The sequence below is a fragment of the Mus caroli genome, chromosome 13 (genome assembly GCF_900094665.2).
Source record: "Mus caroli chromosome 13, CAROLI_EIJ_v1.1, whole genome shotgun sequence".
Classification (NCBI taxonomy): domain Eukaryota; kingdom Metazoa; phylum Chordata; class Mammalia; order Rodentia; family Muridae; genus Mus; species Mus caroli.
The window spans coordinates 54,975,457-54,987,719 of NC_034582.1; the positions used below are offsets into that span (position 1 = coordinate 54,975,457).

The 12,263-nt window shown below is 41.7% G+C and overlaps 1 protein-coding gene across 3 annotated transcripts in view; it reads left to right on the forward strand.

Annotated features, from left to right (window-relative positions):
- The window catches only part of Naa35 (N(alpha)-acetyltransferase 35, NatC auxiliary subunit), a 51,700-nt gene that overhangs the window by 7,716 nt on the left and 31,721 nt on the right, over positions 1-12,263 (forward strand). For all 3 annotated transcript variants that reach the window (XM_029468254.1, XM_021179882.1, XM_029468253.1), the window contains exons 3-6: positions 2,265-2,298; positions 5,135-5,249; positions 7,026-7,100; positions 8,185-8,352. In XM_029468254.1, coding sequence (XP_029324114.1) covers positions 2,265-2,298; positions 5,135-5,249; positions 7,026-7,100; positions 8,185-8,352 — 392 coding nt within the window. The remainder of the gene's footprint in view (positions 1-2,264; positions 2,299-5,134; positions 5,250-7,025; positions 7,101-8,184; positions 8,353-12,263) is intronic.

Here is a 12,263-nt window from a genome sequence, read left to right on the forward strand (position 1 = left end):
CACCTTCTAATAGTGCCACTCCCTGGGCAGAGCATATACAAACCATAATACTAATAAACTCTTTTCTTCCCCCAGTTTCTTTTAGTCAGTGTTTTATCATAGCAGAAAGCAAACTGCTGCAGGTCTGATAAGATGGGGCAGTGCTGTGGGAGAAGGTGAGTGGTTAAAAGCATTGGCTGCTCTTGTACAGGACCAGGGTATGGTTCCCAGTGTCCAGATAGTGGCCTACAACATCTGTAACTCCAGTTTCAAGGGATATGATATTTCCTCAGGCATTTTCGGGCACCAGGCACACCCATGTGGTATACATATACATGTACAGGCAAACAGACAAGTTTTTTAAAAAGAGAATTTTTTTCTTTGTTTTGCCCTTTTGTTTTATATATGTTTTATGTATGTGAGTGCTCTATTTTCATGCACACCAGAAGAGAGAATCGGACCTATTACAGACTGTCAATGAGCCACCGTGTGGGTGCTGAGATTAAACTCAGGACCTGCAAGAGTACCCTTAACCACTGAGCCATCATCCCTTCAACACCATGGAAAAACTTTACTTAGGTTTTATATTGCTGTGATAAAACAGTATGACCAAAAGCAACTTTGGAAGCTAAGATTTGCCTCAATTGAGGGAAGTTGGGGCAGAAGTCTGGAGGTTAGAACTGTTGCAAAAAACTTGGAGGGGTGCCGCTTACTGGCTTTTCTTTTTTTTTTTTCTTTTGTTTTGTTTTTATATTTCAAGACAGGGTTTCTCTGTGTGGCCCTGGCTGTCCTAGAACTCAAGCTGTAGACCAGGCTGGTCTTGAATTCAGATCCACTGCCTCTGCCTTTGACTTTGATTAAAGGCTTGCACCACCAATCTCAGCCTGCCTTTTTAACAGCACCCAACACCACCTCCCCAGGGTGGGGCTGCCTGTACTGAGCATTTCTGCAGACCCAGTGCAGTTTGTGATGGTTTGAATGTGAATGGAGGATACTTTTGAATGCTTGTTTCCAGTTGGTGGGTGGTTTAGGAAGGATTGGGAAGTGTGGCCTTGGGAGGAGTTGTATCACTGGGGTGGGCTTTGAGGTTTCCAAAGCTCAGACCTGGCCCAATCTTGCTCACTTTCTCTGCCTCCAACTTTTGAATGAAACGTAAAGTTCTCAGCTGCTGCTCCATGCAGTGCCTTGCTGCCATGCTTCCATGCTGCCCTGGTGGAAATGGACTCTACCTCCCTGGAACCAAAAGCAAGCTCCCAATGAAATGCTTCCTTTCATAAGTTACCTTGGTCATGGTGTCTGATGACTAGTTTAATATTAACACAATCTAGAGTCAGCAGAGAGGGAACCTCGATTGAGAAAATGCCTTCATGAGATCAGGCTTTGGGAAGGTTATAGGGCATTTTCTTTTTTTGTTTTTGTTTTTGTTTTGTTTTTCGAGACAGGGTTTCTCTGTGTAGCCCTGGCTGTCCTGGTACTCACTCTGTAGACCAGGCTGGCCTCAAACTAAGAAATCCACCTGCCTCTGTGCTGGGAATAAGGGCGTGCACCACCACGCCCACCACTGATCTTCGTCTCCAGCCCATGAACACTGTGAGGATTGGCAGTTTACTTGAGTGTTCTGAACATTTAAGTAAAACTGAGTCTTTAAATGTGATTTTGATATTGTTCCTGTAACAGCAGAGGCTAGATGATGACCCTTGTGGTTTAGAAACCAGAAAGGGAGCAGTTATTTCTGTGGGAAAGTTCACACCTTGCAGTGAAATATGCTAGTAACTTTAAAAATGATTTTTTTCTCCCTTCCCTTCTCCATTTTGCTCTGGGCCCCGTTCACTCCAGCCCCCGCTCGCCTGAGCCCCCGCTCCCCGGGCCCGTCGGTTTTTTTGTTTGTTTGTTTGTTTCTCATTACCTACCGTTGTGAGCTACCATGTTGCTGGGAATTGAACTCATGACCTCTGGAAGAGCAGTCAGTGCTCTTAACTGCTGAGCCATCTCTCTATCCCCAAAAAATGATTTTTAAATTTTTAATTCTTACTGGAATATTGAGATAACCATCTTAATTTGCTTGTTAGTTTTCAGTTCTGTGGTTTTATTTTTTTCCTTTTTCTTTTTCTTTTTTTTGATCCATTGCATAATGCAAGCATAATTGAAAGCATCACTGTGGTAATTGAGTATCTAGCCAATCCTTAGAAAATGATTTTTAAATTAATCCAGGCATGTTTCCTTTTAGTCTGGAAACTTACACTTCATTGCGCTATTAAAGTAACTTTTCTCTCTGATTCTTTTAGAGCTGAAGTTGGGAGAACTGCTTCATGATAAGCTGTGAGTATTTGTGGTGTTGTAGTTGTGGAAAACTTGTTCTTTGAAGTCCAAGTAAATTTATGTTTCAAATGAGTTATACAATTTCTATTTCAGTTTGGGTGAGCTATCTTGAGTCACTGACATGGTTAAGATATGAAACGCCAAACTGTTAGGATACTTTTCACGAAGATGGACATGCTGAACATGGGATTTTTGAAGACAGCTATTAGTTGTATGTCTAGTATGGTAGATTCATCAATGACTGAATGCGGGTGTGGAATAAAATTGAATATCTCCAAGTGAACCAAAGGAAAGGAAATCCTGGCCTATATTTATACCTCGCTGTGCTGCTGTGCTGCTGCAGACACGCTGTGGCCAGGCTCCTTCCTGGTTAGGACAACAAAATCTTGAATTAGCAAGTGAATAAATTTACACAGTATTTGCTGGAGGAACAAGGAGAGGCGGAAATTTGCTCTTAAAGCCTTAGAGTGTTAAAAATCATCTAGAAAGCTTTAAAAATCCCTGGCTGGATCCAGAATTTCTTATTTAAGTGAGTCAGCTTGAGGCCAGAGTTAGAATTTCCAGCAGCTTCTGAGGTCAGACAAGTTGCTGGTCCATGTTGAGAACTTAGGCTGTTTGTACAGTTGCTTTTTCTTTATAGCTTTGTAGATTATGAAAGGAAAGGTTTTGTTTCCTTGTTTTACAGGTTTGGAACTTTGATCTATGTAAACATTTGGATTTTCCCATGAGATGAATGGTTTTTCTTTTTTTTTTTTTTTTTAAAGNTTTNTTTNTTTTTATATGTGAGTACACTGTAGCTGTCTTAAGACACACCAGAAGAGGGCATCAGATCTCATTACGGATGGTTGTGAGCCACCATGTGGTTGCTGGGATTTGAACTCCAGACCTTTGGAAGAGCAGTCGGGTGCTCTTACCCACTGAGCCATCTCACCAGCCCATGGTTTTTCTCAAAAGCATTGACTGGTAGTTTCCAATTGAGTGTGAAATTCCTTCGTTTGCTTTATTTCCCATAGAATCTGTTCATAGAGCTTCTCCCGAGTCTGCATTCTAGAATGTATTTATTCATTCTCATAGCAGGGTGTGGCAGTTGATGAAGCCATATTCTAGATTGGTTTTGTTGACAAAACTCTTGCATTCTTGAGTGCTTTCCTGTTTGACTTGAGATCCTACTATTTTGGTCAGTACTTTGAGGCTCTGGCGGCATGGCTGTTGTCTTTGCTGTACTGTAAGCAGGTTGCCAGAGTGTCTTCAAAGTGTTTTGTTTTGTTTTTGTTTTTCAAGGCAGATTTACTCTGCGTAGCTCTGGCTGTTCTAGAACTTACCCTGTAGATAGAACTCAGAGATCCACCTGCCTCTGCCTCTGCCTCTGCCTCCACCTCTGGAGTGCTAGAATTAAAGGTGTGCACTGCCACTGCCCAGCTTGCCACCATATCTTAAACTGAATGTAACATTAGCATCATGGTGGAAGTTTGTCTTCATGAAGTTTATTTTATTCCTTTAGAACTTCGAATTGAACACAAGCTCTTTGCCTCTGTGTTACATCCCCTGTCCTTAAGGCTCTCTCTCTCTTTTTTTTTTTTTAATATCTTTCTGTTGCTTTTTAGGATATTTGCTGCCAAAGCCTCTGTTGACTGTAAGAGAAGTGATTTAGAGAGACGTGCTACTTGTCAGTTTGATGAGTTCAGTTAAGCTCCTTTTCCTCTACCATCTCCTGAGGCATATCTCAGTTCTTTCTAATCACTTTTCATTGTGTGATAGCTATCTTTGTCCATGGTGAACAACCAGACGTTCTAGATTGTTTTGCATTATGTAATTGCTAAAATTTTGGACAGTGTAAATCAATTATCATTAAGCTATGAGGAAATGGAGCCGGAAGAGGGAAGATGGCTCAGCTGGTAAAGTGTTTGCTTTGTAAACATGAGGACCTGTAAAATCCCTGCATGAATCTGTAATCTCAAAATGGGGAGGCAGAGACAAGAGCATCACTGGGGTTGCTGGCTGAGGTCCAGGCCAAGGAGAGATGTCTCTCAGGATCACTCATGCACATGCCACATACACATGAGTGTGCATAAACATGTATGGATATATGTACTGGCTGGTTTTATGTGTCAACTTGACACAGGCTGTGGTTATTACAGAGAAAAGAGCTTCAGTTGGGGAAGTGCCTCCATGAGATCCAGTTGTGGGGTATTTTCTCAATTAGTGATCAAGGTGGAAAGGCCCTTTTGGGTGAGACCATCCCTGTGCTGGTAGTTTATAAGAGAGCAAGCTGAGCAAGCCAGGGGAGGCAAGCCAGTAAGTAATATCCCTTCATGGCCTCTGCATCCGCTCCTGCTTTCTGACCTGCTTGAGTTCCAGTCCTGCATCCTTTGGTGATCAACAGCAATGTGGAAAGTGACAGTGGAATTAAAAAACCCTTTCCTCCCCAACTTGCTTCTTGGTCATGATGTTTTGTTCAGGAATAGAAACCCTGACTAAGACAATATACAAGCACTAATACATACAAAAATCATGCATGGAAAATGAAAACAGTTACACACAACATTCTGAAAGTCAATTATTTAAGGAATGTCATTTGACAGGAATCAAATACTTCTGATCCATGCCCTGTTAAAGGAAGTATAAGGATAATTTAAATTTTTCCTCCAAAGAGCATGTAAGATAAATTGTAATTTGTATAGCGAGTTAGTGTATTTGTGCTAACTGATGATTAATTGAAACAGAAGTTTTAGCAAAGTATACATATAATAGAAATACATAGATGAATACTGTAGTTGCTAAAAGTACCATGAGAATGTCTGTATAATTGTAGAAATATGGGTTCATGTGTTTGTAGGTTTGGTCTTTTTGAAGCCATGTCTGCTATTGAAATGATGGATCCCAAGATGGATGCCGGTATGATTGGGAACCAAGTGAATAGAAAAGTTCTCAATTTTGAACAAGCTATCAAGGTAGTTATTGTATTTTTTGTTTGTCTCTGGCTTTTAAGAAATACCTATATTTAATGTTAAAATGTGCTTAATACCAAAATTACGAACTGTAATTTTGAATTTCAACTGTATTTTCTTTAAAGATTTATTTATTTATTTACTTAATATTTGTGAGTACATTGTTGCTGTCTACAGACACACCAGAGAGGACATTGATCCCATTACAGATGGTTGTGAGCCACCATGTTGTTGCTGGGAATTGAACTCAGGACCTTTGGAAGAGCAGTCAGTGCTCTTAACCACTGAGCCATCTCTCCAGCCCTCAGCTGTATTTTTACAAGCTTCTCAGACATAAGAATTAGCATGTATAGCAGGCATGATAGAACATTCCTATTGTCCCAGTACTTGGGAGTGAGGCAGGAGGATCAGGAGACTATCCTTAGCTAAATAGTGACTTTGAGATCATGTTGGCATTCATGAGACCTCAGTTTTGTTTTAATATTTAGTTATCAGTCTCAAAACCTAGAAATTAATGATGTGACGTCCTTGTTAACTTGCTCTAAGTTGTCCATTTGTGTATTCTTTGATTTCATTTTGAAAGTATTTGAGTTTATATTCAGGATGCTTAACTCAGACTACATTTCTGCCATTTTATATTGAGATACTGGGGTAGGAGAATAGCTGTGAGATCCAAGCTGCAGAGTGAGGCTAATTCAAACAACAGAAAACAAAAACAAAGTAAATGAAATAAATAAAACTAATTTTGAGCCAGTTGGTAGCATATGCCTGTCATTCCAACCTGGGCTGTGTAATTTCAACTGTGCTTTAGAAATGCTTACTAATTTGACCTCCCTTTTCTTCCTTCCTTGAGACATACTCTCTTGTTTTTTTTTTTTGTTTGTTTGTTTGTTTTGTTTTTGGTTTTTTGAGACAGGGTTTCTCTGTATAGCTCTGGCTGTCCTGGAACTCACTTTGTAGACCAGGCTGGCCTCGAACTCAGAAATCCGCCTGCCTCTGCCTCCCGAGTGCTGGGATTAAAGGCGTGCGCCACCACGCCCGGCTGAGACACAGTCTCTTATAGTCCACATTGGAACTGACCTTGCCTTATCAATCACTAGGACCTTAAAATGCTCTTTCTCCTGACTGACTCTACAAGTGCTGGCCTTTTATTTTATAGACTTGAGAGTACTATATATAGGAAGCTTGGCCTTTTTATCTTAACGATCTTTATTGTTTCAAATTAGACTTTGATATTTTTAATCAAGATTTAAGCCGGGTGTGGTGGCACATGCCTTTAATCCCAGCACTTGGGAGGCAGAGGCAGGTGGATTTCTGAGTTCGAGGCCAGCCTGGTCTACAAAGTGAGTTCCAGGACAGCCAGGGCTACACAGAGAAACCCTGTCTCGAAAAACCAAAAAAAAAGATTTAAGCCATAGATTAGTGAAGACTTATTTTAAATATATGGTTTCTTCAGTTATATACTAGAATAAACGTGACAGAGTACACATGTCTCAGTGATGTAGTAGTCCAGGCTTGTAAGCACGAGGGTGAAGCAGTAGGATCAGGGTCCCCAGTCACCCTGGACTCCAGATGACTACTGCAGCCAGAACAAGAAACAGGATTTTGTTCCTAAGAACAAAACATTAAGTTGGTGTTTTGTTTTTTTCAGATAGATAAGTTAGTGTTTTCTTTGGATTATTATTATTATTTTTAATACCTAATTTTAAACTTGAAAACACAGCTGTACATATAGCTTTCTTTCTTTAACTTCCTGTTATTTGTACTCTTCCTTTTTAGGATGGCACCATTAAAATTAAAGACCTCAGCCTGCCTGAACTGATAGGAATAATGGATACCTGTTTCTGCTGTTTGGTAAGAAATAAAATAAGACTGTTGATTAAACTGTGGCCTACCTGATTCTTTGGATTTAAGGTGTGTGTACCATGGGGACTATGAAGCCAGCCCTCAGAAAGCAGACACACGATTCATAGGCTCACACGCCCCAGGAAACCAGGCTTCACCTTCTGACTGCACTGCCGAACTCACATGCTATGCTAACGGGGTGGTTTGTTTCAGTGAGGAGAAGATTACAGCCATTATCCAAATTACTCTGTTTTGTTTTCAAGTTATCAAGAGAAATTGTACTTAAGGTTCCATGAGATGAGCATAGATGAAGCAAAGGGAAGTGTGGACTGGCTCTGCAGATGTGGTTGCTGCGCTAGGAGACATTGTCAGGAACTGGCTGTCCTCTGCTACAAAGTCTTCTAGTGATTTAGCTGGGCTGGATGTGTATCATTTCCAGGCAGGGTTGTTTAATTGTAAAAAAAAAAAAAAAAAAATAGTGTCACTTTTTGTAAGATTTGATTTGTCATTGGGAACAGTCAGCAGCACCTGTGCCCTAGCTGTTGCCTTGGGCATATCTGAGGTCCCAGCGGCTTATTATATCGCCTAAGGCTACATTGGTGACAGGCACAGCCAGAAAAAATTTCTCTATTACCTTTTAGCAACACAATATTCCTAAAGGAGTGGGAAAGGCCAAGAAGGGTTGCTGGCAGTAGATATCATTGTGGGATTGTCTGTTTGTGAATGCTACATAGTCTCTCTACTTTGATTAGACATTAAGATGTTGTAGACTGGACTATTAGGCTTAAGAATGTTCCTCATAGATGGCTAGGCACTTAGAGTGTATCAATGGAGCACTGTAGTTTGAAACTGAAATACGGAACCTGTCGAGCACTAGCTTGGTGTTTCCTGTTGCAGAGCATTTGGAGACTCAGTCACCCTCTCTAGGCTTCTTGGAAATTTCACCTAGTGAAAGCAAGTTCTCAGTTCTGACTTGTGTGAGCTCCTTCTTAACGATCTTTTCCATCTTATGATTAATTGTGCTTATGTGGGTCTAGGACTCACTGGCTCAGCTTAGACTTTGTCAATCCTGTATACTACCCTCTCTCAACAGATCACATGGCTCGAAGGCCATTCCTTGGCACAGACAGTGTTTACGTGCCTTTACATTCATAATCCCGACTTCATAGAAGATCCTGCCATGAAAGCTTTTGCTCTAGGAATCTTGAAGATCTGCGACATTGCACGGGAAAAAGTAAATAAAGCTGCTGTTTTTGAAGAGGTAAAGAAATGTAGCCGCTCCCCGGCGTCTTACTGCGCTGTCGGTGATGACGTGTGCTGGGTGCTAGGGTCCCTATGGATAACTACAGAATAGTCATTTTAGAAATTGCCTTGGCCATGTGTGGCACATGTCTGCAGTTCAACCTCAGAACACAGAAGCAGAAAGGGCCAGCCTGGGCTATTGAGTAAGCTGCTGTTGGAGGTGACCATTGCTGCCTTTGGTGGTGCATACCTCTGTGTTCCAACTGTGGGGAAGCTAAAGCAAGGGGACCTTGAAGCTGTAGTAAATCCTGACAGTGTTTCAGCACATTGTGGGGTTCTCTGCAAGAAAGCTTCCATTCTCTGCTCCTATAAATCCTCTTCACATTCTGTCAAACAATCACCTCTTTCTGGCCACATAACATAAAAAGTCCAAGTTTAGAGGAAGGTCAGGAAACAGCAATGTGCAGTGTATGGTAGACAGGTTTTTTCTCCCGTCTGTTCTGGGTATCCCAAGGAAGTAGAGGGAAGACTTTCTCGTAAGAAGTTAGGGAGTTGGCAAGATTACTGCTGGACTCCAGTACTGAACTGTGCTTCTGTACTGTGTGTGCCGTGTGTGCTGGCTTCTATGAGCTTTGAAATCGCCTCTATGGCCAGGTCTTTTCCTTTTCTTCATGTTATCAACTGGAAAAAAATATCACCTGGTCATAGTCTTGCTGTTTCAGAAATATATTAAATGAGGTAATAGTACTTGTACATATTTATGAAGGTTACAGAGCTCATCAGACTTAAGGAGAGGAGTCCTATGCTCTTTGTTTACCATACTTCAAGAATAGTTTTAGAAGCTTTTTTTCTGAGGGAAGTATTTTGATTTCTAGGTTTAACTGTTTCACACTTTAGCGTTGCTGTATAAATGCATTATTCTGTTGCCCTAGATAGTGATTTATTTTGGGGGGAGTTATTATTGAGTACTGAAATGGTTGCGATTCTGTCAAAATTAATGGTGGGTAAGTCCACATATATATTAACATTTTTCATACAAAGGTTTGTTTTTCTTTCTTAGGTAATGTCTGAGCTAGGGTTTTATTGCTGTGAAGAGACACCATGACTATAGCAACTCTTATAAAGGAAACCATTTAATTGGAGATGACTTACAGTTTCAGAGGTTTAGTCCATTATCATCATGGCAGGAAGCTGGGTAGCACAAGGCAGACCCAGTGCTGGAGAAGAGCAGAGTTCGATATATATATCCACAGGTAGCAAGAAGAGAAAGTGACACTGGGCTCAGCTCAAGCTTCTGAAACCTCCAAGTCCACCCACTGTAACAGGCTGCATCAAGCATGGCCACACCTTCTAATAGTGTTACTTCCAGTGGGTCTGAGGGAGCCATTTTCACTCATACTACCACAGGTGACAACTTCCTCATTTGCTTAGATTTCTAAGTAGTCCTTGATCTTTCCTCTTCTGTTACTCTCGGGTAATATTCAGTTCCACACACATTTTTGACTGGGATATTGGCTGTTTCTTCCTGTAAGGGCAACTGCTTCCGAGGTGATTGCACACCCGTCACTGCTCTCCGTCCTTTCTCTGGAGGATGCTGAGGGCTCTTTGATCATCCCTTGTTGTCTAGATCCTATGCCCATAGGGTTTGTAGTGAGAATTTTGGAATCCTTTAACGTCATAGAAATTGAAGAATGTGTTTTCATTTTCATCCCAAATGTGGGGTATGGAATGCTTCAGATTGTCAACAGCAGCCATCTGTGATGCGCTTCTTGCTCTAGCAGGGGCTTGATTTTGACAGCTTGCAGATAGTTTCTGTGATTGTGTGACATGGAATTCTGGGGACTCTTCAAGGGTATATAAATGCTAGGGCCCCAAGAGACATTGTGGGTTGTTGGTCGGATGCTGTTGGTTATGGTTAAGTAGGTTGTGCACAAAGAAGAAACAACATGAAGAAATTAGATATCCTGACAGCAAAGATCAAACTTGCCTCAAGGACCTCGACACCCCTAATCAGCAGAAAGTAGTCTAACATCAGCCCAGTTCACATCTATCCTATTTTCTCTCATTACTAATGTTGGGTTGAAGGGTGGAATAAGGGTGAAAGAAAGAAAAACCCACAAAGTAGCCAAAAGTAGGGTTACAGTTGTGGTTAGTTTATTGCTTGCTGAGGGAAGCATCTCTAGTTTGGGAAGAAAGTCCCCGAGGCTTTGCCTGGTATGAAGTGTTTTCTCACATGGTGCCTGATAATTGGACTGATGGAGGACAGGTTAGACAGTGTAGATGTCATGTGTGCTGTCTGGTGATTACAGACTTCAGAAGCTCAGGCTTTGCTTGTTGGCCAACTTTCCTTCGACAGGGTGCTAGTGGTCAGTGCTGTTAGAGCCTCTCTTCTGAGATTGTCATACCTGCTACTTAGACAGCTTACGGCCTTTGATTTTCGTTCAGGACTGATTCATTGATCCTATCAAAGTTTTACTGTTAATACTCTCTTGCCCTTTTTACTTAAATTCCATCCTTTAATAAAGTGAATGAAGAAAAACAAGTTTATACTAGCAATTTCTGCTTCCAGTTCCTGACTGCGAGCTTCATGGGAGCCCCTGATACTGTTTAGAGAGCACGGCATTTCCCTGCCTCTTCCCCTCACTTTCTGCAGACTGCCAGTCCTTTCCTATCTTCTCTGTAAGCCGACTCTATGCCTTTCTCCCGCCCGCCTTCCACCTTCTGGCGGTCCTGACACGGTGCTTTCACCTTTTGTTCTCTTCTGTTCTCTTGTTCTCTAAAGGATGGATTCATGAGTTGTTTTGTAATTGAAGATAGTTTATTTTTCCATATGGTGTATTCTCATCAGGGTCTCCCCTCCATCATCTGCTCCCAGATCCTACCCTGCACCTACCCATCCAATGGTAAGCCTTCTTTTCTCTTCCTTTGGAAAACATACAGTCCAATTTAGAAACAAAAAAACAAAGACAGGAGCAACAACAAAACAAAAACCAATAGAACAAAGCAAACAAACACAAAATCAGAAAACATACTAAACAAAAGACAAATAAAGGGTTTTTGTTGTTGTTGTTTTGTTAAAAATGGCCTAAACAAACCATTATGAGACCAAACATCTCCAAAAACACTAGTTTTTTGTTGCTCATGTACTGCTAGGCATGGGGCCTCCCTTAAAGTAGTTTGTATACCTTGTCAGATTCTGCTGGAGAAAACTAATTTTTCCTTTGCAGGCTGTCAGTTGCCTCAGGTTTGGGATTAGGAATGGGGACTTGTGTCCACTTCCCTCTCTTAGCACTGACCTATGCAGGGCCTGTGCATGCTGCCACAGTGTCTGAGTTCATATGTGTGTCAGTCTTGTGTCTGGAAGACACCGTTTCCTTAGTGTCTTCTGTCCCCATTGATCTTAACAATAGTGCCCTGTGTGCTGAGCAGAAGGCCAGCCTGATGAATCCCTGCCTGGATCGTGAGTTATAGTCAGTATGTAGCTTTTTTGGGTTCACTGATTTTTGTTCGTAAGCCCACAAAGCTTTCAAAACATTTTAGTGGCTGCAATTTGTTTATGTGTCTCCCATGGAGTCATTGTCATAGTGACTCAGAATCAGTTCTTGTGAATGATGCACACGTGGTTTGACAGAGGTCAGATTCTGGTCAATGATGTATCCATGGTTACTCAGAGCCTGCCGTGTTCTGGAGGAACCTGGAGGTGGTAACTGCTGCAGGGCCCTGGGGGAGCACTGCTTGAGCACTGGTTTGCTCCTTCTGGCATGTTCATCCTGCTTTCTTACACCCAGGACCACCACCACATGCCCGACAGTAGGCTGGGCCTTCCCACATCAGTGACTAAGTCAGAAAATGCACTGCAGTCTTGCCCACAGGCAGATCTTATGGAGGCATTTTCTCTCTCTCTCTCTCTCTCTCTCTCTCTCTCTCTCT